At 41.2% G+C, this 25292-nt stretch overlaps 1 protein-coding gene and 1 pseudogene across 3 annotated transcripts in view; one reads left to right on the forward strand and one right to left on the reverse strand.

Moving 5' to 3' along the window:
* Nucleotides 1–25292, reverse strand: part of GIGYF2 (GRB10 interacting GYF protein 2) — a 139819-nt gene that overhangs the window by 44733 nt on the left and 69794 nt on the right. For both annotated transcript variants that reach the window (XM_082631244.1, XM_082631245.1), the window contains 8 exons: nucleotides 23246–23425; nucleotides 18285–18502; nucleotides 18030–18192; nucleotides 17752–17940; nucleotides 14574–14770; nucleotides 13445–13604; nucleotides 6928–7094; nucleotides 3454–3545 (listed from right to left, as the gene is read on the reverse strand). In XM_082631244.1, coding sequence (XP_082487370.1) covers nucleotides 3454–3545; nucleotides 6928–7094; nucleotides 13445–13604; nucleotides 14574–14770; nucleotides 17752–17940; nucleotides 18030–18192; nucleotides 18285–18502; nucleotides 23246–23425 — 1366 coding nt within the window. The remainder of the gene's footprint in view (nucleotides 1–3453; nucleotides 3546–6927; nucleotides 7095–13444; nucleotides 13605–14573; nucleotides 14771–17751; nucleotides 17941–18029; nucleotides 18193–18284; nucleotides 18503–23245; nucleotides 23426–25292) is intronic.
* On the forward strand, nucleotides 21823–22659 carry LOC309809805 (annotated as a pseudogene). Its single transcript has one exon. The product of its transcript is annotated as an uncharacterized misc_RNA (transcript).

Genomic DNA, 25292 nt, shown 5'->3' on the forward strand with positions numbered 1-25292 from the left:
AACTTAGACTGTATAGTGGTAACATGCCACCAGCTGGATTTGATGACCGAAGTGTCCTATCTAGTGTCCTGCTGTACACGGTGAACTGTGGGAGCGGATTACACCTCAAGGCCCTCTTGGTGCTGCAGTGCACCCCACCGCGTTACTGCAAACTTAGACTGTATAGTGGCAACATGCCACCAGCTGGATTTGAGGACTGAAGTGTCCTATCTAGTGTTCTGCTGTACGCGGTGAACTGTGGGAGCGGATTACACCTCAAGGCCCTCTTGGTGCTGCAGTGCACCCAACCGCGTTACTGCAAACTTAGACTGTATAGTGGCAACATGCCACCAGCTGGATTTGAGGACTGAAGTGTCCTATCTAGTGTCCTGCTGTACACGGTGAACTGTGGGAGCGGATTACACCTCAAGGCCCTCTTGGTGCTGCAGTGCACCCAACCGCGTTACTGCAAACTTAGACTGTAGAGTGGTAACATGCCACCAGCTGGATTTGAGGACTGAAGTGTCCTATCTAGTGTCCTGCTGTACACGGTGAACTGTGGGAGCGGATTACACCTCAAGGCCCTCTTGGTGCTGCAGTGCACCCAACCGCGTTACTGCAAACTTAGACTGTAGAGTGGTAACATGCCACCAGCTGGATTTGAGGACTGAAGTGTCCTATCTAGTGTCCTGCTGTACACGGTGAACTGTGGGAGCGGATTACACCTGAAGGCCCTCTTGGTGCTGCAGTGCACCCCACCGCGTTACTGCAAACTTAGACTGTATAGTGGTAACATGCCACTAGCTGGATTTGAGGACTGAAGTGTCCTATCTAGTGTCCTGCTGTACACGGTGAACTGTGGCAGCGGATTACACCTCAAGGCCCTCTTGGGGCTGCAGTGCACCCCACCGCGTTACTGCAAACTTAGACTGTATAGTGGTAACATGCCACAGCTGGATTTGAGGACTGAAGTGTCCTATCTAGTGTCCTGCTGTACACGGTGAACTGTGGGAGCGGATTACACCTCAAGGCCCTCTTGGTGCTGCAGTGCACCCAACCGCGTTACTGCAAACTTAGACTGTATAGTGGTAACATGCCACCAGCTGGATTTGAGGACTGAAGTGTCCTATCTAGTGTCCTGCTGTACACGGTGAACTGTGGGAGCAGATTACACCTCAAGGCCCTCTTGGTGCTGCAGTGCACCCAACCGCGTTACTGCAAACTTAGACTGTATAGTGGTAACATGCCACCAGCTGGATTTGAGGACTGAAGTGTCCTATCTAGTGTCCTGCTGTACACGGTGAACTGTGGGAGCGGATTACACCTCAAGGCCCTCTTGGTGCTGCAGTGCACCCAACCGCGTTACTGCAAACTTAGACTGTATAGTGGTAACAAGCCACTAGCTGGATTTGATGACTGAAGTGTCCTATCTAGTGTCCTGCTGTACGCGGTGAACTGTGGGAGCAGATTACACCTCAAGGCCCTCTTGGTGCTGCAGTGCACCCAACCGCGTTACTGCAAACTTAGACTGTAGAGTGGTAACATGCCACCAGCTGGATTTGAGGACTGAAGTGTCCTATCTAGTGTCCTGCTGTACACGGTGAACTGTGGGAGCGGATTACACCTCAAGGCCCTCTTGGTGCTGCAGTGCACCCAACCGCGTTACTGCAAACTTAGACTGTAGAGTGGTAACATGCCACCGGCTGGATTTGAGGACTGAAGTGTCCTATCTAGTGTCCTGCTGTACACGGTGAACTGTGGCAGCGGATTACACCTCAAGGCCCTCTTGGGGCTGCAGTGCACCCCACCGCGTTACTGCAAACTTAGACTGTATAGTGGTAACATGCCACTAGCTGGATTTGATGACCGAAGTGCCCTATCTAGTGTCCTGCTGTACACGGTGAACTGTGTGAGCGGATTACACCTCAAGGCCCTCTTGGTGCTGCAGTGCACCCAACCGCGTTACTGCAAACTTAGACTGTAGAGTGGTAACATGCCACCGGCTGGATTTGAGGACTGAAGTGTCCTATCTAGTGTCCTGCTGTACACGGTGAACTGTGGGAGCGGATTACACCTCAAGGCCCTCTTGGTGCTGCAGTGCACCCAACCGCGTTACTGCAAACTTAGACTGTAGAGTGGTAACATGCCACCAGCTGGATTTGAGGACTGAAGTGTCCTATCTAGTGTCCTGCTGTATGCGGTGAACTGTGGGAGCGGATTACACCTCAAGGCCCTCTTGGTGCTGCAGTGCACCCAACCGCGTTACTGCAAACTTAGACTGTAGAGTGGTAACATGCCACCAGCTGGATTTGAGGACTGAAGTGTCCTATCTAGTGTCCTGCTGTACACGGTGAACTGTGGGAGCGGATTACACCTGAAGGCCCTCTTGGTGCTGTAGTGCACCCAACCGCGTTACTGCAAACTTAGACTGTAGAGTGGTAACATGCCACCAGCTGGATTTGAGGACTGAAGTGTCCTATCTAGTGTCCTGCTGTACACGGTGAACTGTGGGAGCGGATTACACCTGAAGGCCCTCTTGGTGCTGTAGTGCACCCAACCGCGTTACTGCAAACTTAGACTGTAGAGTGGTAACATGCCACCAGCTGGATTTGAGGACTGAAGTGTCCTATCTAGTGTCCTGCTGTACACGGTGAACTGTGGGAGCGGATTACACCTGAAGGCCCTCTTGGTGCTGTAGTGCACCCAACCGCGTTACTGCAAACTTAGACTGTAGAGTGGTAACATGCCACCAGCTGGATTTGAGGACTGAAGTGTCCTATCTAGTGTCCTGCTGTACGCGGTGAACTGTGGGAGCGGATTACACCTCAAGGCCCTCTTGGTGCTGCAGTGCACCCAACCGCGTTACTGCAAACTTAGACTGTATAGTGGTAACATGCCACAGCTGGATTTGAGGACTGAAGTGTCCTATCTAGTGTCCTGCTGTACGCGGTGAACTGTGGGAGCAGATTACACCTCAAGGCCCTCTTGGTGCTGCAGTGCACCCCACCGCGTTACTGCAAACTTAGACTGTATAGTGGTAACAAGCCACTAGCTGGATTTGATGACCGAAGTGTCCTATCTAGTGTCCTGCTGTACGCGGTGAACTGTGGGAGCGGATTACACCTCAAGGCCCTCTTGGTGCTGCAGTGCACCCAACCGCGTTACTGCAAACTTAGACTGTAGAGTGGTAACATGCCACCGGCTGGATTTGAGGACTGAAGTGTCCTATCTAGTGTCCTGCTGTACACGGTGAACTGTGGGAGCGGATTACACCTCAAGGCCCTCTTGGTGCTGCAGTGCACCCCACCGCGTTACTGCAAACTTAGACTGTATAGTGGTAACATGCCACCAGCTGGATTTGAGGACTGAAGTGTCCTATCTAGTGTCCTGCTGTATGCGGTGAACTGTGGGAGCGGATTACACCTCAAGGCCCTCTTGGGGCTGCAGTGCACCCCACCGCGTTACTGCTCTTACTGTATTAAGAACTGCTGATACTGGAGGTGCTGCATCTGGTACAAGGCTGTGAGTTCCTGCTGCCTGGTCAGTCGTTCCTGGTCCAACTCTCCCTGGGAGTAAAGGGGAGAAGGAAAGAAATACCACTGAATAAACTGAAAGAGGCCAAAAGCAATTTAGTACTTATATCTGAAAGGAAAATGAATCCTAGACCTTCACATCCCGTCCCACCTTTACATCCCAAACCCAAAACACCTATTAAAAAAGAATCAGGGCTTCCCTGGTGGCACAGTGGTGGAGAATCTGCCTGCCAATGCAGGGTGCGTGGGTTCGAGCCCTGGTCTGGGAGGATCCCACATGCCACGGAGCAACTGGGCCTGTGTGCCACAACTGCTGAGCCTGAGCTCTAGAGCCTGCGAGACACAACTACCGAGCCCACATGCCACAACTGCTGAAGCCTGTGCTCCGCATCAAGAGGGGCTGCCGCAGTGAGAGGCCTGCACACCGCAACGGAGAGGGGTCCCCGCTCGCCGCAACTGGAGAGGGCCCGCACGCAGCAACGGGGACCCAGCTCAGCCATAAATAAATAAATAAATAAATAAATAAATAATTTTTAAAAAAAAAATCAGGCATCTTTAGAAACTAGTGCCATCTAGTGGAAGAAGGTGGTGTCAGCATTATAAGAGATTCCCTAAGGTGAGAAAGGTTCCTTATTTAGCTGCTGTTCTCCCCTCCTGCCCTTGAAGCTGAATGTTGTAGTGTACTCCAGAGTTATTACTGTAACTGAAAAAATGTATAATTCTCCCAATCTTAAAAGTGATTTATAAATTTGGAGATTATGGAGAAATTAGAGATGTAGGACAAAACAGAAAGGAGTAAAATTAAATCTTATGGTAGGATTTTATAATGACACATAACAATTACAGGGAGGTAGTGTATAAGTATGTCCCCTTAAAGGGGATGAGAAATGTAAAATTAAATGGAATACAAAAGAGCTTTGAAAACTGTTTAACTCTCTATCCAAAAATTAGGTGTTCCTATTGCTATTAATACACCATGAGTTTAAAAATAAGCTGTAGTTGGGACTCCCCTGGTGGTCCAGTGGTAAAGAATCTGCCTTCCAATGCAGAGGATGTGGGTTCGATCCCTGGTCGGGGAAGATCCCACATGCTGCGGAGCAACTAAGCCTGCACGCCACAACTACTGAGCTCACGCGTCTCAACGAGACAGCCCACGTGCCCTGGAGCCCGCAACAACTAGACAGAAGCCCACATGCCTCACTGCAGATCCCACACACTGCAGCTAAGACCCAACACAGCCAAAAAAAAAAAAAAATTTTTTTTAAATACGGTGTAGTAAAACCCTGTTTTTTAGCTTGTATGTCAAATAACATGGCTGGAATTTAAATTTGGGGAAGCTAATAGTGGAAAAAAAATGAAAAGTGAAGTAAAGATAGTAGAAATAAAAGCATAAGGATGACATAGACTAAATTTAGACAAATCATTAGTGAACAGTTTATATCCTTATTGCACACTGATTATAGTTTGGAAAATAACATTTAATATATATGATTTACTTGGGGTGAGGTTCATCTGAAATTCAAGGACAGTTTTCTTTCTTATTAAATATTCATGGATAGAAGCTACACTAGGTTAGTCTAAAATTAACTTAAGGGCAAAGGCAATACCTGACAGGAAGCAGAGCTTCCCGTGGATTTTCCCCTTAAGTGGGTCTGACTGAGGCTCAGCCCCTACAATTGGAAGTCAGGAAATGGATTAGAGCAAGCATGCCAAGCTCTAAGTGATGAGCTTTCAGCGCTGAAACATGCAAGATAAAAACCCATCCCAATTTCTGAGTAGGTGGTAAAAATATAATTTATATACAGTAATACACAATACAATTTTTCTTTGGATTTACAACAGAAATGCCAGGAATAATTCCCCTCACCTAGGAATTTTCATTGCTCTCCAAACTATAGGAGGTCTCAACCCATCAGTGGATTGTGAAATCAATTACTGGATTGTGAAATCAATTACTAGGTCAAGATCAACATTTACATATTGGAAAAAAAAAGAAACGAAACGGAAAATATGTACATGGCACCAAATGTTTTGTGAAACTTGTTTCAGATATACCTGCACATTAATAAGTATACAGAGTAGTGACATAAAAATCTTTTTTTTTCCCCCTATGGGCTGTGATCAGAAGTTTGATAGCCATTGTTCTCATTTATGAACACTCTTGGCTACAGATGCTGTGACTGACATTCATCTTCATCACGTAAGAACCTAACACAGCCCTGGCACAGATCTTCAATATGTAATTGGTGAGTAAATCAATGGATATTACTGTAGAAATCCAGTGTTCACACTAAAGGTTTTTGACTATGGCCACTTTTGACTATGACCAGCAACCAGACACTCCAACCTGGAGAAGCAAAAGAGAGGCACAGATCCAAAGCCCCCCAAAAGGAACTAAACAGGGAGAGGCCCAGGAGCAGCTGCAAAAAGACTTCACCTTCAAAAGTACTCCAGGGGGCTTCCCCGGTGGCGCAGTGGTTGAGAGTCTGCCTGCCGATGCAGGAGACACGGGTTCATGCCCTGGTCCGGGAAGATCCCACATGCCGCAGAGCGGCTAGGCCCGTGAGCCATGGTTGCTGAGCCTGCGCGTCCAGAGCCTGTGCTCCACAACGGGAGAGGCCACAACAGTTAGAGGCCCGCATACCACAAAAAAAAAAAAAAAAAAAAAAAAAGTACTCCAGGGTCAGCATACTAGAAGGGTTACGTTATGATCTAATTTTTAGTTAAAATGTCAGTAACGAATGTTAAAAAAATAAAAAAGTCTTCAAAATATTCTGAAGCAATGGAATTTTATATTAGTAACATTTGCTTTAAGGCAAAACTCAAATTTAAGAACTCCAGAAGTCAGAAAGCAAGAGGCAAATAAATGGAGAGGAGAATGTGCATTCTAACTAGAGGCGACAAGAAACTCTAAGTCAATTGTGTTGAAGCACAGCAGATAAAGGTAAAAGCTCTGAAATGAACTTAGAAAGGTAAGGAGCCAGAACATGCATGACCTGGTAGGGAGGCCAGGATAAGATGTTCTTCTTTCAACACCTGCTGGAAAGCTACTGCAGGATTCTGTTTCTTGAGAGAGAGAGAGAGAGAGAGAGAGAGAGAGAGGGAGAGAGAGAGAGAGAGAGAGAGAGTGTGTGTTTGTGCGCGAGGGAGAGGGAGAGGGAGAGGGGGAGAGGGGGAGAGAGGGACAGAGGGACAGAGAGAGAGAGACAGACGGACACAGGTACACAGGTATTTGAGTTTTGAAAAGATCATTATAGCTAGGTATGTAGTCTCTGACTCAGACTTCCCATTGCCATTTCAGTGAATTACTTTCAAGGAACTAGTTTCTTCTTCGTTAGATGTAACATCTGTTTACAAAGAGAAGTAAGTGCTTCTGTGTCCACTATGTGTTCTGGGTGAAGCATAAGGTACTTACCATATGAGGAGGGGGAGCTGGTCCAGGAGAGAAAGGGACCCTTCCCCACATTTTCATGATATCACCAAGAGGCTGGAAGCTTTCATCACATGCTCTCTTCACCAACAAAGACATAGTGAAATAGCCCGCCTGAAACCATTCCGCCATCTCCTGATTATTGAAGGGACCTATAATAGCATTAATTAAACAGAAAGGCAGTAAGAATCCTTTCAAGCTAAAGAGGAAAAAAATATTTCTGGGGTCTGATCCTCACCCAGAGGTAACAATTTGTTTCAGGTGGCACCTATCAAATATCTTGTATAACATCTTAATTTAATTTATCACAAAACAGAAACAATTTAGAAATAAGCCTATGTCTACACATCCCAATTTCTCAGCAGTGTTTTAATTATTTTAAGGAGCATAAGTGTCTCCAACTCACTCAATCTCTAAAGTTCATTTGTCAGAAAAGCATAACACTAAAAAGAGTTAGTGTTTGTTAGACTTTGTAGCACAGAGAAATAAATACGCAGGGCTGAATACGCTCTTCTCTAATTTTCATTTTCTGTTAGAGTTTACTGGAGGTTAGGCAAAATATAAACAATAATGAATTAAATTAAGAAAAATTATAATTTATTTATCCAGGGTAAGACTAAATCTGGCCTTGGTAAGGGAAAAAGAAAACTAACATTCTCTAGATGTTTTACAATAAGAAATAACCGAATATTTTATACATAAAATTAACAAACTCACTATCAATAACCATTGATTCAGCAGCTATTTACTGAACACCAGTCACACAGGTCCAGGCAGGAAGATACAGCAGTAAACAAAACCAAGCCCTGGAACTTCCGCCTCTGGGAAGGTGGAGGAGATGTCCTTCTCCCTGCTCCTCCTGCCAAATATAACTAAAAACCCTGGACATTACATATAAAACAAACAAACAAAGAGCCTCCTAAAGGTAGAGAGAAGGCAGCAGACTGACTAGAGGCCTTGGAGCCTGAGGAACCAGCTGGTGGTGAATTCCCTGGGTTTTCATTTTACCTCACACTTCCCAAATTTGGAGCTGAAGAAGCGAGCAACAAGAAACATGGCCCAATATACACAATTGAAAACATGACCCAATTACAGGCTATCTACAAGGAAGTCACTTAAAATATAACAATATAGGCAGGTATAAAATGAAAGGATAGAAAGAGATGTATCAAACATTAATCAAAAGAAAGCTGAAGTGGTTATATTAGTATTTAATAAAGTAGGCTTCGGAGCAAAGAAAATTATCAGAGACAGAGAGGGACATTATATAATAATAAAGGGTCAATCCACCAAAATGTATGCACCAAACAACAAAACTGCGAAATATGTGGAGCAAAATCTGATAGCTGAAAAGAGACACAGAACAGATCCACAAGTTGAGGAGTTCAAAGAGAACAACGGATAGAACAACTAGACAGATAATCAGAAAGACTACAGAATTCAACACCACATCAACCAATAAGATCTAACTGACATCTACAGAACACTCCAAAGATAGCAAAATACACATTCTTTTCAAGTACCCACAGAACATACAGCGAAACGGACTATATTCTGGACCGTGAATAAATCTCAACAGATTTTTAAAAACTGAAATCGTATACAGTGTGTTCTTCGACGACAACAAAATCAAACCAGAAACCATATACAGAAAGTTAGAAGATCTCTAAACACTTGGAAACGAAACTACACACTTCTAAATACTACATAGGTAACAGTGGAAGTCTTAAGAGAAATTTTTTAAAAATACACTCAATGAAAATATATGTATCAAAATGTGTGGTATGCAGTTAAATAAGCTCTGAGAGAGTCATGTATAGTATTAAATGCTTACATCAGAAAAAAGTCTCAAATCAATAATATAAGCACCCACCTCAAGAATCTAGAAAAACAGCAAAATAAACCCTAAGATGCAGGAGAAGAAATAATACAGATAAGAGCAGAAATCAATGAAATTAAAAACAAAAACAACAGTGGAAAAAATCAGTAAAAGCTGATTCTTTGAAAGGATCAGTAAAATTAACAAATCTTTAGCATGACTTACAAAGAGAAAAAGAGAAATGAACAAATTATCAATATCATAAATGAAACTGGGGATTATCACTACAGAAACTGAAGACATTAAAAAGATAATAAGGGAACACTTTTATCAAAAAGATAATAAGGGAATAAAGAAGGGAATACTCTACACACATAAATTTAGATGAAATGGACCAATTCATCAAAAAACAAACCACCACAATTCATTCACAGTAAATAGATAATTTAAATAGTCCTGTAACTATTAAGGATATTGAATTTGTAACTTTTAAATTCCAAAAAAGAAGTCTCCACCTGGAGAATTCTACCAAACATTTAAAGAATTAACATACTGTGGCAAATGTATGGATGTTTCTCAAAAAACTAAAAATAGAACTACCACGTAACCTAGTAATTCCATTCCTGGGTATATACATCAAAAACACAAAACAAAACAAAAACAAAAACACTAATTCGAAACACGCTCCCCTATGTTTACAGAAGCATTATGTACAATCGCCAACATATGGAAGCAACCTAAGTGTCCATCAACACTTAGAATAAATGGATAAAGACAATGTGGTATATACATATATAATGGAATGCTACTCAGCCATAAAAAAAAGAATGAAATTTTGCCATTTGCAACAACGTGGATGGACTGGTGAAATAAATCAAAGAAAGACAAATACTGTATGATATCACTTACATGTGGAATCTAAAAAATACAACAAACTAGTAAATATAACCACAAAGAAACAGACTCACAGACATAGAGAACAAATTAGTGGTTACCAGTGGGAAGAGGGAAGGGGAGAGGGGCAATATAGGGGTAGGTTAGAGGTACAAAGTATTAAAAAAAACCACACACACACACACACACACACACACACACACACACACAGAATTAACACCAATTCTAAACAATCTTTTCCATAAAATAGAAGGGGAGGAAATAAGTGACAGTTCATTTTATGAAGCTAATATTACCCTGATACCAAAACCAGACAATGAGAATACCAAAAAAAAAAAAAAAAAAAAAACCCCAAAAAACTAAAAAATATCCTTTAGGAACAGAGACACAAAAATCCTTAACAATATATTACTGAGTAAGATTCAGCAATATATAAAAAGAATTACACAGCATGACCAAATGGAGTTTATTCCAAGGATGAAAATCTGGTTCAAAATTCAAAAACCAGTCAATGTAATCTACCATATTTAACTGGTTAAAGAAAAATCACATGATCATATCAACAGATGCTGAAAAGGCATTTGACAAAATCCAGTATCGGATCATGGTAAAAGCTCTCAAAATAAAGGTTATTTCCTTAACTTGATAAACAGTACCTACAAAAACTCAACAGCTAACATTACCACTTAATTATTATTAAAGTTCCCCCTAAGATAGGAAAGTAGGATAAACAAAGCAAGTATGTCAGCTCTCACCCCTCTTATTCAACACAGTGTTGGAACATACAGTAAGGCAACAAAAGGAAATAAGAGGCATACATATTGGAAATGAAAAAAGAAAACTGTCCCTATTTGCAGATGACAATAATAATGTCTACGCAGAAAAGCCTATGGACTCTAATGAAACAACTCCTAGAACTAATAAGTGAGCTCAGCAATGTCACAGAATAGACAAACATCTAAAACTCAATTCTATATAGTAGCAGTGAACAGATACTGAAATATAAAATATACAATTGCTCAAAAAAATCATATACTTAGGTATACATTCAACAAAACATGTACAGAATCTATGTTGAAAACCACACAGTGCTAATGAAAGAAATCAAAGATCTAAATAAACTGAGAGACATACTATGTTCATCGATGGGAAGACTCAACATGGTAAAGATGTCAATTCTCTTCAAAATTATATAGAGGGGGCTTCCTTCCCTGGTGGCGCAGTGGTTAAGAATCCACCTGCCAATGCAGGCGACACGGGTTCGAGCCCTAGTCCGGGAAGATCCCACATGCCGCAGAGCAACTAAGCCCGTGTGCCACAACTACTGAGCCTGCGCGCCTAGAGCCCGTGCTCTGCAACACAAGAAGCCACCGCAATGAGAGGCCTGCGCACTGCAACAAAGAGTAGCCCACGCTTACCACAACTAGAGAAAAGCCTGCACGCACCAACAAAGACCCAAAGCAGCCAAAAATAAAATAATTTTTTTTTTTTTTCCCGGTACGTGGGCCTCTCACTGTTGTGGCCTCTCCCGTTGCGGAGTACAGGCTCCAGACACACAGCCTCAGCGGCCATGGCTCACGGGCCCAGCCGCTCCACAGCACGTGGGATCTTCCCGGACCGGGGCACAAACCCGTGTCCCCTGCATCAGCAGGCGGACTCCCAACCACTGCACCACCAGGGAAGCCCTAAAATAAAATTTTTTTAAAATGATATAGAGGTTTAACATAATCCCTATTAAAATCTCAGCAAGATTTTTGGTAAATATAGACAGGATTATTCAAAAACTTATATGGAAAAGCAAACTAGAAAAACTAAATGCTCTTTTGATAAGAGGAATCAGTCTACCCAATATCAGGACTTACTCTATAGCTATAGTAACCAAGACTACATAGTATTGGCTGGAGGGACAGACACAACGATCAAATAAAGAACCCAGGCAATTTCCTGGCAGTCCAGTGGTTAGGGCTCTGTGCTTCCACTGCAGTGGGCATGGGTGCAATCCCTGGTCGGAGAACTAAGATCCCATAAGCCGTGCAGCGTGGCCACAAAAAAAAAAAAAAAAAAAAAAAGAACAAAGAACCCAGAAATCGACCAACACAAATATGCTCAACTAAACTTTGACAAAAGTATAAAAACAATTCAGGAAAGACAGACTTTTCAACAAAAGGCCCCAGAACAACTGGACATCCATAGGCAAAAAAAATAAACCTTGACCTAAGTCCCATACCTTATATAAAAATTAACTCAAAATGGAACACCAACTTAAGTGTAAAACATAAAGCTATAGATTTTGGGGGGAAAAAACCTTCGGGATGTAAAGCTCGGCAAAGAGTTCTTAATACCCAAAGCACAATCCATAAAAGAAAAAAACTGATCAATTGCATTTCATCAAAATTTAAAACTTTTGCTCTGTTAAAGACTGTTCAGAGTCTGTTGTGAATCTTGACTGTATCAATATGTCAATATCCTGGGGCTTCCCTGGTGGCACAGTGGCTGGGAATCCACCTGCCAATGCACGGGACCCGGGTTCAAGCCCTGGTCTGGGAGGATCCCACATACCGCAGAGCAGCTGGGCCCATGTACCACAACTGCTGAGCCTGCGCTCTAGAGCCCGTGAGCCCCAACTACTGGGCCCGTGAGCCACAACTACTGAGCCTGCATGCCACAACTGCTGAGGCCTGTGTGCTTGGAGCCCGTGCTCCACAACGAAAGAGGCCACCGCAATAAGAGGCCCATGCACTGCGACAAGGAGTGGCCCCCGCTTGCCACAACAGGAGAGGGCCCACGTGCAGCAATGGGGACCCAACACAGCCAAAAATAAATAAAATTTTTAAAAAAACAAAATATCCTGGATGTGGTACTGTTTTACAGTTTTGTCAGAGGTTACCACTGGGGGAAACTGGGCAAAGGGTACATGGAATCTCTATATTATTTCCTACAACTGCTTGTGAAGCTATAATTATCTCAGAGTAAATTAAATTAAAACACACACCTGTATATGTTTTAATTACAACAGATTCTACAGGCATGTGAAGAGATCATGAACAAATATATACAGTGCCAGGTAGTGACAGATGCTATGAAGAAGAATAAAGCAGGGTAGGGGGACCGAGGATAGAAGGGGAATAATGATGTTAGAGAGAGGTCACAGGCTGTACTTGGTAAAACATTATCATGAAACTGACACTAATACAGTGAACAACCAATTTCAGGTTATAAGCAAAAACTTCAAAAGCAGAAATGAAAAATCAACCAATGTCCTTCACAGCATTCTCTCCCCATTCTAATCTAACTTATGCACCATACACATAGTTTAAGCAATTAGCTTATAATATGGTACTCTTTTTTCAGATATTTTAAATAGTTCTTCCTCATTTATGATATCAACTCCACTTCAGTGAAACATTCAACCAAGGTTTTCCAAGATGGCCGCCATCATCTTTTTTTATGGTAGGGAGACTGAAATACAGTGAATGTACGAAACTCAACTGCCTAGTTAATACCTGACATGCCAGAAATGAGGATGTCTTAAGCATACTGTTTACAACCCTATCATATTAGTCATCACATTCTGCCTTGTATTCAAATTGTTCTCACTAGACTCCCTCCCATCACAAACTGTAAAGTACGATGGAGGGAACCTATAAACAAGCCTTCTATATATGAAGAAAGCCGGTAGCACTGACTTTTGTTCTACTAGTATGCAAATTAACGTTAAATAATTACCATCCTACAGAATCTGGAGGTAATGGCATACTTCTGTACATAAAGTAGAATGGAACAACCTACCTTGAATTTCTCCCTGAGGATCTTTGTAATACCACTTCTGCATTGCTTCATGCATCAGTGGAATTGAGACTCCCTTAGCTCTGTGCTCTTGCAGTTTTGATGCCAGTCTCTCATCATCTAGTGCACTGTCTTGTAGATAAGCCACCATCTTCTCAGCTTGCTAAGGGAAAAATTAAAAAATGAAATGTGGAAACAAATGATCCTAAATTAATACTTGTACATATAAAAATTGTCTGCCTTTTTTGGACTACTTGATCTGTGAGAGGCATTGTACAAATAACGCAGCAGGCAACAATTTAATTCGTCCAACATGCCATGAAATAGGTACTATCCGCATTTTACAGAGGGGGAAACTAAGGCTCAGAGGGTGTCAAGTCTTGCTCAAGGTCTCAAAATTATTAAGCAAACCCAAATGAGACTGAAACACAAGCTGGTATGGATCAAAGCCCAAGCTTCTAATCAACACACTTTAAAGTGCCATTTAAACAAATAAACAATCCTAAGTTATATAAACTAGACCTATAAAAGACATGAGCATTAACAGATCAAAAGGTTCAATTGAAACAATTACAAATAAAATCTTTTACAAGTTTTACTAAGACACTGTCCCCTTTCTTCCTTTCTTCAACATTTCCTGCCACCAACCACTCCACCCTGAAGAAAAGAGAATTTCTTTTGTAGAAAGCAAATTATCATTTACTTTACATATAAACAATAGTATATAAAATCTTAGGGAACTCTAGAGACATGAATATGATGGTAATATACTGAGAGTTTAACTATTTTCCCTGTTACACTTTAGGCAAAAAAAAGAAGACACAGTGCCTATCCACAGCTGCCTTGTATTCGCCATTTTTGGCATTCCATTAACTTCCAAAAAGAAAAAGGAAAAGCAAACAGCTTAAGGGCAACCTCAGAAGAGCAAAAAATAACCTGATATAATGACTCTACACAGCAGAAATGATTTGAAAGACAATTACTCATAAAAATAAATACTAGACATAAAAACAACTTTTTCAGTACGCAAAACCTAGTGCACGAAAGTTCCATTTTTGAATATTCATTTAATGCTTTTCAATGTTTACGGCAGTTCGAGAGGGAAAAAAAAAAAGGATTACGTGATTTGTACCTGCTCCAAATGTTTGAGACCCTCTTCATCATCTGGCTCTGTGGAAACAGTGCCCATACCAGGAGCACCTACGACCGGCGTTTCAACTGGCCGGAGGGCAGGACTAGGATTGGGAACAGGAGGTGGAAGGATGAGAAGAGGAGAGGCTGTATCTGAAGGAATCTGTGACAGGGGCTGCTGGACACCAGGAACCATTTCTAGAGGAAAAAAATGTAGACAGATAAAAATCCTTTAAAATATAGAGACTCTTATGAAAAATAACTATCAAGTTGGGCAGCTTACTAAATGGGCTCAACAGATACGTGAACCGTGTCATGAACACTGCTGCTACTTCTTATGGAGAAGTGTAGCATTTCTCCCTAGAATGACAAAAGTACCTGCATAGGATGATAACAAGTAAGATTAAAAGGTATCCAGAAAGGCCTTTTACAGTGCCAACCTGTATCTCTAGAGCATCTACCCAATAGTTATAGGTCTACCTCCTGAAAACAAACAGAATCAGTCCAATCCCTTCCTTACATCATGTCTCTGAATAGTAAAGACAATTTAAATAGCACTGCAAATCTCCTCGAAGATGCCACATCTCAGCATAAAAACCTTTATTAAAAATATCTGCAATTATTTTGAATAAGTACCTATTTCAAGTTATTATTAACATAATTCAATGCAACACATTTTGTAGGATAACAAAAAGCTCTCGGAGTCTACCTGTACGGTGCAGGAGGTTCTTTGCAATAAGAATAAAGACTGCAAAAGAGGTTGTGTCTTGGTTCCTATTTCTAACCTCTCAGTATGCAGGTTCTTAAGAAGGAAAGGGGAATGGAAGTAATTAGATACAGTTGCAGTTTCCCCTTTGAAACCTTGTTTGTTCAATTACAGATAGCTTCTGCAAATGCCTGCTCCTCTCACTCTATCCTTTCTTTGCCAAACTTCTTAACAGGACAGTCTACACAACCTGTCTCTACTTCACCACCATCCACACGCTACAATGTGACTTGCACTCCCAAGCCCCCAGAAAAGCTTCTCTCCCAAAGATAAGCAGTGACCCAAAGTCCCCAAATCCAACAGCTCCTCCTCGTCCCCATCACCTAGCCTTAGTCTGACATTATCTTCCCAATTCTAAACTGGAACATTCTCCTTCCTTCATTTTCCTGCACTCTATTCTTGCCTCTGAAGATTTTTCTCTGGCTTCTCTATGTACCCTCTGAAAATAGGAATTATCCATGTTCTATTCTCAGTCCAATTCGTCTCATCCCTAACAAGTGTAATCTTTTAAATTTTCATTCTCTCTGTGGCCCTAAACTCTTCCCAGTGAGCTACAGTCCCCTCACTCAGAACTGCGCTCTGGCCATCTCTATCTAATTTCTCATCAACACCTCAGACTCAATGTTCATAACTGAATTTGTTCTCTACCCTCGCAAATGTGCTCCTCAACTTCCACTCTTTTTCTGTTAAGGATACCATAATCCTCTCAGGCACCTCACTCATCTTTGACTCTTCCCTCTTCTTTGCCCTGATATACAACAGTAACTATGTCCTGCCAATTTCTACTTTGAAATCTCATCTGCCACTACCTCCCTTTACAAGTGCACTGCCTACATCAGTGACTGCTCAGGACACCAACAGGTCACAGAGCAGCCCATCTGTCATCACAACCTACCCTACACAGAGAGCTGTCAAATATATGTTCCGTGTTTCCCACAAGCCTCCTTTTCACACCTCATAATTCATGTAAATAAGAACAGGAGCTGATTTCCTGCCCATACCTGGATCAGTCCTACTTCCTCACTGTAGCTTTCGCTGCTACCTAGTACTGGAATGCCCTCTTCTAATTCATCCAGCTACACCTACCTCCAAATTCTACTTATTATTCCAAGACAAGCTCAAAGACACTTGATTCCTGAAGCATTCCAGGAGTCTGCCAATCATGAATTCATATCATTACTTTTTGTCCTAGGTTATTGAGATACACATGCTTTATTTCCCCCAGAAACTATAAATCCAGAATTTCAATCTTTAATGCCACCTATGCAGCTTTCCCAAACCCCACCCTAAAATCTCCTGGAGTAAGGCCCCAGGCATGTACATTTAAGAGTATGAACCACAAGTAATTTGGGTGGGGCACATCATAACTGAAAAATGAAAGAGGTCTCAAAGCATACAAGTCCTAGGTGCCTTGTACATATAGTAGAGATTCAAATACTTGCTGAATTCATTCATTCAGCTTTATGACAGACATAAAAAACTGAAAAACAAAAAATCCTTGGTTCAAGCTATCAAAATAGTATTTATTGGGCAAAAAAGAGAATAAACAGATTTTATAATATTGTATTGCTATGTTAGAAACAGTGTTGGTTGTTTAAGAAGAAAGAGAAGACACCTAACCTAGCTTGGGAACTTGGGGTGGGAGAGTTTCAGGCACAGAGAACAGCATATGCTAAGGCACAAAGGCAAGAGAACAAGGCACATTTCAGGACCTAACAGGCGGTGAAGCTGGTGAACAGAGTACAAAGTAGAGAGAGTTGGTGCTGAAACTGCATGGAGCGGAGGCAGATGCCAGGTCATGCAAGGTCTCTTAGGCCATGTTAAAGGGTGTGAATTTTTATGATGAATAAATCAATTCACCTTTCAATATCAGGCATTATACTGTCGTTTTATGTCCAAGAAGAAACATGGGAATGAACATTAATATTACCTACTAAGGTATATGAGCAACTTAAAATCAATATAATGACATTGGAGAAGGAGATACACTTTAAGCTTATTCTCCAGCAAAGGTGATGGACTTGCACAGATTCATCTTGGCCTCTTTTGAAACAATGGCATTCTGGTGTGTCATCTGGATGCACATATAGCCATTACATAAAAGGAATCTGATATGGGAATCAAACTACCACAGAGGATCCCAAACTCAGTTTGCTTGACTGATACCAGGGTGGCTATATCATAGCACCCTAGGAAATGATACTACTTTGCTGCTTCTAATTCTGTTTTGATGAATTCTGAGATAGATACACAGGGGAAGCAGTGTTTGAGAAGGTTTACTGGTAAAATAATCTATTCCAATAATTTACCACTAGAAGCAGTTCAAAGAGGCATAAACAGAAGCCTCTCTTATCGGTGATCACTGGCCCCAGCAAAATCCAAGTTTGGCTTGTTGCCTCTCATAAATACATACCATCTCCCCTGCTGGGTACTTTGGTTGATAGACTATTTTCTGTCCGACTCTCTTCTTCAGCTTTTTCCATTTGCTCAGTTTTGGGTTCCTCTTTCCTCTCAAACTGTGGTGCCTCCTGAGGCTGATGGTCTGAAGGAGTGCCTGGTCTAGCAGATGAGGTGGAGGTTTGGGAGGATTCCTCACTAGCTTCTGTAACGTGATGTAATCTTAAATTAACAACTTAGGAAACTTTTAGTTTGATTTTTTTTTTTTAAGTAAAGGACAAAAATGAGCCTTACCAACTCCTACTCTGTCTGTCTTTTCTCCTTCCTTCTTATTTGTCTTATCGGGTTCTTTGGCTTCTTCATTATGGCTACCTTCAGAGTCAGAGCATTCCTCCCCTTCTTCTACAGGCCGGAAGTCCATCTCCTGCTCTTCTGGGATAGGCTCTTTCTGTACTTTCTGTAGCAAGAAAATTAAGCCAAAGATTAATAGCATATTTGGATTTGGACGAAGGTCAGTACCTGTCATAATATTTAAAACAAATTTCTTACCTTTAGGGACAGGAAGGCTCCAGATGAGTCAAATGTGCCCATTTCTTCTTCAGCATCCTCTAAGCACCATTCAGGCAGGCTATCCCTGTCATCATCTATGCTTCCGCTGCCAGAGCGCACCCTTCGGTAACCCCGCTCATCATCCCGATCTCGAAACTCAAACTCAAACCTTCGCCGCCGTTCCATGTGTTCCCGCCAGCCTGCAGAACGAGGGCCATCTGGGATGAAGAGGAGGACACTAAACTTAGAAAAGTTTTATGACAGTATTTGAGAAAGAAAACCATAGATAGGAAACAAAGAAGGAAACTACAACTGATGGCAACTTCAAATGGATCAATCTACTAAAGAGAAAATTAGGCAAATGAAACGAAGCTCAAAGCTCAGTATTATATACGATACACCATCACTCAGCGACAACAGTAGTTATCTTCGTTAACTACTGAGCCACACAACATACTCTAAAGCTTTTAAAGATAAATTTAAAACAAATCACTTTTAAAAGACAGTTCTTCAAAGTACATACTTTTAATAAGCTCTAGATATCTGACTGAAATGCTGATAGGCCACTCACGTGGCCCACTCCTAGCCCAGACTTACAGCACTGGATATCTTTCCATACTGAGGTCCATGCCTTCCCTTTGGCAAGTCCTAAAGCATTTTCGTTCTTCTGATGAAAATATCCTTCTTTATGGATAAGACCAGCTCCTTTGATAATATAATAATATCCAGGATACTATGATATTATGTCAATTCATAATATCAAACTCATCATGTCCACTTACCAGCGCTAGGATCACATTTGCAATTCTGATTCCCTAAAAAAGTCATGGAATTATAGTACTGACATATCATATTTGGCCCACTATCCTAGTTCTATAGTTTAAGAAGCAAAACCTCTGACAGCAGAAGTAACGTGCATAATGAAAAGTAGCATTCGAATCCAATTCCGCATCCTCTGCTGCTTTTTCCACAATAACATGCTTCCTCTCCTTTCCCTTTTCTCTCATCTCTTCACTCTCCCTAGGGAGTTTTAATTTAACACCCCCAGGGACATTCCTAAATCCACCCTTGCATATTATGTAGCACATCTACTTTCCAACAAAAAACGAATGCCTAAGACCGAAAGCTACAAGTTAAGGTATTTTCTCTCTAAAGAAAAGGGGTGTGTGTGTGGTTCTTGTTAAAATCTGACAAACCTGAGCCTAAGAGAGTCTTAAGAAGAGACACATGTTTTAACCTATATCTTTACTTTCTCTGTGGGAGACAGCAAAAGAAATGAAGTCAAAGTTAAATGTTACTATACTACTGAGGCCCAATTTGCTAAAACCAGCAATCTAAAAATCAAACTGAAAACCAAAGGGCAAAATGTTAAAACACCAAATACAGGTAGCATCTTATAAGCCACTTACAAAAAGGTAAGAAAACATTATTCTCCCACTTCCCACACTTCACTTACAACAACAAAACACAATTTACTATCTTCTATGAAAATGAAGGAATTTTAATTTTGAATTTCACATGCATAACATTGTTTTATCTATTGGCTGTATGCCAGGGAAGCTTACTTTAATAGAGGAAGTTATAATGATAATGTAAACTGTTTTTATTTATTTTTTAAAATCAAGTTATTAACAAACCATTAGTCTCGGTCTGAGTTAACCTTTAGGCCAGACGGCCTAAAGGTTACCCTAGAGTCATTATCCCAAAGAAGTGCTCAGGATCAGAAGCTGATTCCAGAGTACTCTGTCTGCTACTCTCATTTCTAAGTAGGCACTGTGATAGGAATCTATCCTTCTAGGCATGTGGCTCATTCTTCCCTCTTAACCAAGTTTCCTAAGTTCACCTCCCAGAGTGGGTGCTTAGCTGTCCTTAATGCTCCCAACGCCATACATAGCCAACTGTGAGCCATACTTTAATAAAACTATATACCATAATTTTTTTGTTGTCTTAAATAGTGAATAAAATTTTGTTCATGAAACTAAATTTAGCAGATAAGGAACATCTCTAGCTTATTAAGACTGACCACTGCTTTACAGACCTTATATCAGAACTAAAGTTTGATACTATTTTCATAAGTCAAAATCATGATATTTAAAATTTTAATCAAAGCCTAATAAAGGATTAACTAAAATGTTAAGAGTAACTGATAACAACTGATATAATCAGACTTATTTTTAATATGCTGGGTTGAAAAAGTAATGCCTATTTACAGTGCCTATTTACAGTGTTTTTTCAGCCCCCATGCATCTTTATGTCCCCCAAACTGTCTTTTTAAAATATATGGATAAAAAATTTGGAAAACTGTCAAGTCGATGACAAAAATGACATGAAAAAGTCAAATACTGGAGAGAAAGATTTAGAAAAGATGGGGGGGAAAAAAAGGACTATATATATCCAAAATCTAAGCTCTTGGGTGAGGAGGGTAAGTGGTAGAATATAACACTAAAGTTTTACTTTTAACTTGCTTCAACAGAATCAACATCAGACGTTTGGGCTCAGAAACACTGTTCATCTTCCAAAACATTCACCTTGTTTGTTTTTGATCAGCTGGAATTTTTCTTTTTGCTCAGCCCAGATCCTGTCCATTCTTCCAGTGAATGCTTGTTAGGAACACACAGTCTACAAACCCTTCTGCTTACAGGCAAGCTCAGCACAAAATGCCGTGATGCCTTGAAGAGAACTATAACAGTTGGTTGCCCATGACACAGACTAATGAGAACTGCCTAAATAACTGTGATGCAAACAATGCCCACTAATGACAGAAAACTCACCCAAGAGGCAGCCAATGAGGAGTTGGGGTAAAAACATTATAACTCTATCCAAAGATAAACTTCACTAAGTTTCCACCTACCCACAACGCCATAAAGCATCCTGAATGCCTGTTATAATGTTAACTCAGACCGAGACTAATGGTTTGTTAATAACTTGATTTTAAAAAATAAATAAAAACAGTTTACATTATCATTATAACTTCCTCTATTAAAGTAAGCTTCCCTGGCATACAGCCAATAGATAAAACAATGTTATGCATGTGAAATTCAAAAGACATGTACACACTCTTTGTATGCTTCAGTTCTGCATGACCCCAAGATTCAAACTACAATGGCATCTGATGATCATGAGGCATAGAATCAACACTTGGGTAGGGAACGATCTTTGACACAAAGCACCAGTGTCTTCAATTACCAGCATATCTAATGTCGGGGAAGAACAGTTTGAAGCATTCTTAAGAGTCAAACAGAAGAACTTATAAAACCACTAATCACGACTATTCTCTCTCCTTTTTCTAAAGTTAGAGGGACAAAAGAATAAACTTGTGATTATGTTTTTGACCTGGGTTTAAAGTTTATTCTTCAAATAATGTGAGCAGAAATCACATTTTTAGGACAAAAAGAGAAAAAAAAGAATAACTCCTCTCTTATGCAGGAAAAAAAACTCACTTTATGGGGAGCCCATATTCCTAAGTAAGTATATAATTATCACCTAAGAAAAACGCATGCTGAAAAAAGATTCAAAAATTTAGGAAAACTGGGCTGTCGGACCCGGAGCCGTCTGGGAGCCCCTAATTGTTGCTCCAGGTTCTTTCAGGTGTACGTGTCTGTTATTCCCAGGGCTCTACTGGGCTAGAGAAAGAGGAGGAACCTGTCCAGAATCCCCGCAGGACAGGAAAAGGAAGGGACACTCAACATGGAAAAACTCTGCAGTGAAAATGAAGGAAAGCCTGAGAACCAAGGCAAGATGGAAAACAAAGAACAGCCACTGGATGCGGGAAAGCCGGGAGTAGCTTGTACTGTAGAAGACAAGGAAAAGTTAGAAAACAAGGGAAGGACAGATCTCAAGGGAAAGACAGAAGATGAGGAAGTACTAAAGGATAAGGAAAAGCCAGAGAGTGAGGCAAAGCCAAAAGAAGGAAATCCAGAGAGCCAAGGAAAGCCAGTGAGTGAGGGAAAACCAAAAGAAGGAAAACCAGAGAGTGAGGGAAAGCCAGTAAGTGAGGGAAAACCAGTGAGCGAGGGAAAGCCAAAAGAAGAAAAGCCAGCCAGAGAACCAAGGGCTGCAGGAAAGCGCCCAGCTGGGGATGATGTACCCAGGAAGGCCAAAAGAAAAACCAACAAGGGGCTGGCTCAGTGTCTCAAGGAATACAAGGAGGCCATACACGACATGCATTTGAGCAATGAAGAGATGATAAGAGAATTTGACGAGATGGCCAGGGTGGAGGATGAGGTGAAGAAAACCAGACAGAAATTGGGGGGGGGGGGGGGTTATGTGGATGCAAAAAAGTTTACAGGACCCCTTCCACCCGAGGGGCCCAAGGGAACTCAGGGGTGGCTGCAAGGCCCTACAAAGGGGCTTTGAAGACATTCCTTTTGTGTAGTGCCCCTGGCAGGCATCTGAAAGGCCTTGTGCTTTATTTAGCCTTATGCTAATACTATGCTTTAGGTGTCACTCTCTTTATCCAACTGCAGCCCTGTGTGTTTCAGTAGCAGATTTTCATCCATTGCATGGAAAAAAGTTTATGGTGCATTGTAAAATGTTTAAAAAACCAGTTTTCAGAACCATATATACGGCATCAGTCCATTTTTGTAAAACTACAAAGATACTTACCTAGTGATCCATGTACAGAAAAAACTCGGAAAGCTGTGTCTACTAAAAGATTAACAGTGAAAAAAAAAATTTAGGAAAACTGAATGAAACCCTTTCTCATTTTTGCAGTTAAGGGCAGGTGCTTCCCATTAACCCACACTGCCCCAGAAAAATAAAAGTGACTTTAATCAACTAAATAGATGTGGGGAATATTTTACGTTAAAAATTTTTGTGGGAGCAAGACTGAGTGTGACAACATAAACATGACCCCTCTTGTTTTTCTTTGCCGGTTTATGTTTTCCACTTTATCCCTAACAATTCCCTCCAAATCCTCACTATTTCAGGCCCTGTGTGCTTTTACTCAGCAGAATTCTTACCAGGACTGTGAGGCCGCCACCTCTCTCCATCCCTCCTTGATCCAGCTAGTCGCCAACCTCCATCTTCATCTTCTCCATTCTGTTCCTCTCTAAAAATACGCCAGTTTTCACTTTCTGATCGTATAAATTCATGCTTTCTTCCTACTGATGTTGGCCCACCTTCCTCAAAATTTGGTCTCCCTGTAAAGAAAGTGAGTCAACATAAGCTTCAGCCAGCAAGGATTTTGAACAGACTTGACTGCTCAAATCAAGCTTTTCTGCAAATGTGTCCATTTCAACGTTCAGGCAGTATAAATAACTGTGGATATATGTGTATATTATTAGACACATTTCCCAAAGCTGAATGTTCTAAGACTGGGAAATTATTTTTTTAAACAAAATAATATGTGCATTTTTAAAAGGCCATGCAATGAAAACTGAATCAACCTTCCCGCTACACAAGAGCCCCCCAGAGTCTTGCTCCCCAGAAGTAGCCACCATCAACAGTTTCTTACAAAGCCTTCCAAACACTGACCATGGCTATACTTATGCATATGTATACAGATCTCTCATTCACACTCACATAACACTACCCTCAGGCTGTTACATATGTTGTTTTGTACCCTTGCTGTTTTCACTTGGCAGTCCTTCCTTACCAGCATATACTTCTTTTTTTCCGCTTTTAAGTCATACAATATTTTTAACTATATGATTTACTAAATCAACTTAATTTATTTAATCAACTTCTACTGGTGATTCTGTCCAAATAGGGTATCTGTAAACTTCAACCTCTCTTTTATTCCAAAACAGACTGTAAGCTCAAAACCAGAGAGTGGAGGCACTCTACTTTTCCTTTACTCTAGCACCTAGCACACTACAGGCGTACAGCAAATTGCTCTGCAAGAGAATTCAAAGCGAAGCTATGTCTAACCTGATGCAACTCAAGGGCTACATTAACAGTGGAAGAGAGCCTGTTATGCCAAGTAAACTAAGTTGGTTTCAAAGGACAAGAGAATCCTGAACTGTGCAAATTCTTCAGTCACCATACCACATGTGCTAACACTTAAACTCACAACAAATTACCCCAAATCTCACATTAAAGTATGCAGCTGAATATCCAAAACATACATTGATGTCTTCAGTTTATAACAATAAAATATACAAATTCTCACAGTAACAACCTCAATTCTTTTCATTAAACCATCTTAAAAGTGAAAAAAAATTGTACATTTGAAAATGAGGAAATTCTAATTTCTGGTCATCCTCTTATATTCAATTTCACATGTATTAAGGTTCCATACCCTGTTCACCCAAACAGTTATTAGGCTGTTACAAGATATTATTCTATTACAGAATAATCTTGGAATGGGGGGGTACAATTATTTGCTGGGCAAAATACCCTTATTACGACAGGCAGCCTCTAAGATAGCCCTCAACAATCCCTGACTTCTGGCCTCTGTGTAATTCCCTCACCTTAAGTGTGGGCTGGACTCATTACTGACTTGCTCCTAACAGAATCCAGCAGAAGTGATGAGATGTCACTTCTGATACTAAGCTAAAAACTTCCATCTTGGACGCTCTCTCTGAGGGAATCCAGCGGCCCTGTTGTGAGGCAGCCCTGTGGAGAAGCCCACATGGCAAAGAACTGAGCTTGCCAACAGCCTCGTGAGTGAGCTTGGAAGCGGGTCCAACCCCAGACAAGCCCTGAGATGACTGCAGCCTCGTGAGAGACCTAGGCCAGAACCAGCTAGCTAAGCTGCTCCATCCTGGCCCACAGAAACTGAGAAAATAAATGTTTGCTGCTTTCCGCTACTAAGTTTTGGGGTAACTTATTACATGGCCACAGTTAATAAAAACACTCACTTAACTGATTTAATCTTCATAACAATACTCAGTATTAGAAATTATTTTTCCCATTTTACAGCTGAGAATATTGAGGCTCAAAAAGATAACCCAGGAGAATTGTCCAAAATCACACACCACTGCTTAAACGACACAGGATTCAAATCTTAACCTTCTGACTCATTTAACAAATATTTATTGCATATTGCACTAAGTGCCAAGTTTT

This window comes from Mesoplodon mirus (assembly GCF_964341445.2).
Source record: "Mesoplodon mirus genome assembly, chromosome: 8".
Taxonomy (NCBI): Eukaryota; Metazoa; Chordata; class Mammalia; order Artiodactyla; family Ziphiidae; genus Mesoplodon; species Mesoplodon mirus.